General features: G+C 51.5%; 1 protein-coding gene across 1 annotated transcript in view; it reads right to left on the reverse strand.

The window, feature by feature from the left end:
* Positions 1–862: 862 nt before the first annotated feature.
* The window catches only part of Pmar_PMAR012019 (hypothetical protein), a gene marked incomplete at both ends in the record, with an annotated part of 885 nt that continues 836 nt past the window's right edge, over positions 863–911 (reverse strand). Inside the window, one exon of the mRNA XM_002766248.1 lies at positions 863–870. Coding sequence (XP_002766294.1) covers positions 863–870 — 8 coding nt within the window. The remainder of the gene's footprint in view (positions 871–911) is intronic.

Consider the following 911-nt stretch of genomic DNA (forward strand, 5'->3'; position numbering starts at 1 on the left):
CAGGAGTATCTAGATGAGCCTCTCAGTGTGGCGCAGGCAGTGGGTGATATTGTGGGCAGACTAGGAGAACTACCCAGCTCTGACGACCGATTGTGTTATGTTCCGGAGGAAACATCATCGCACGGTCGGAGAGGAGGGGAATGTCCGAGTCTTGCGGATGAGTTGGCGTTGGTATCGTACGATGTCGATGCGGCTCTCCAAGTATGGAAAGCCCTACGTTTCTCCTTCATCTTGTGGAGAAGAGCGATTGCGGGGTATCCACTCTCAGATGTGCAGTATCCAGTGGCATATCAGGAAGAAGACAAGATATCTTTTTCGCGATCGTTGCAGCTGGGATGGGCAGATGGAATGGATGCCAAGGCACTCCGATCATTGGTATGCATAAGGATTGATGAGGATGGCATAGCACGCTATCTGATTAATGGCGCAGATGGGGCTACCAGTTGGACGTATTATGTACCAAAGATGAGGATGGGTTTCAGGCGATTACTCATTCGTAGTGCTCACAGGAAGCTGCGGCATGCGAGCCGGAATGCCAGTGTAGAGAGAGCGATAGAGTTTGGTTTCTTCGCACCGTCATTGAAGCGACTTGCGAATGATGAGCTTGCAGTATGTGTTACTTGTCAGCTCAAGAACGCCAAGCGGGAGTGGAGAATATCGCCGGGGCTCTCAGGGGCGGGTATCTCGGATCTTTCACCAGAGAATCTATTGAGAGCAGGTAAGGAGCCCTTTTATGCTGTGTCGGTGGATGCCATTACGTTGGGATCGGGTCTTCTCTATCTGTCTGTGGTCTGCCTCATGACATATAGCGTGGTGTGGATCACCATCCCAGATCAGACTTCCTCAAGTATTGCGGCAGCGATCAGAAGGCTCAGAGGAGAGAAGCGGATTTGCAGTGGTAGTGGCCGATA

This window comes from Perkinsus marinus (genome assembly GCF_000006405.1).
Source record: "Perkinsus marinus ATCC 50983 genomic scaffold scf_1104296973172, whole genome shotgun sequence".
Taxonomy (NCBI): Eukaryota; Perkinsozoa; order Perkinsida; family Perkinsidae; genus Perkinsus; species Perkinsus marinus.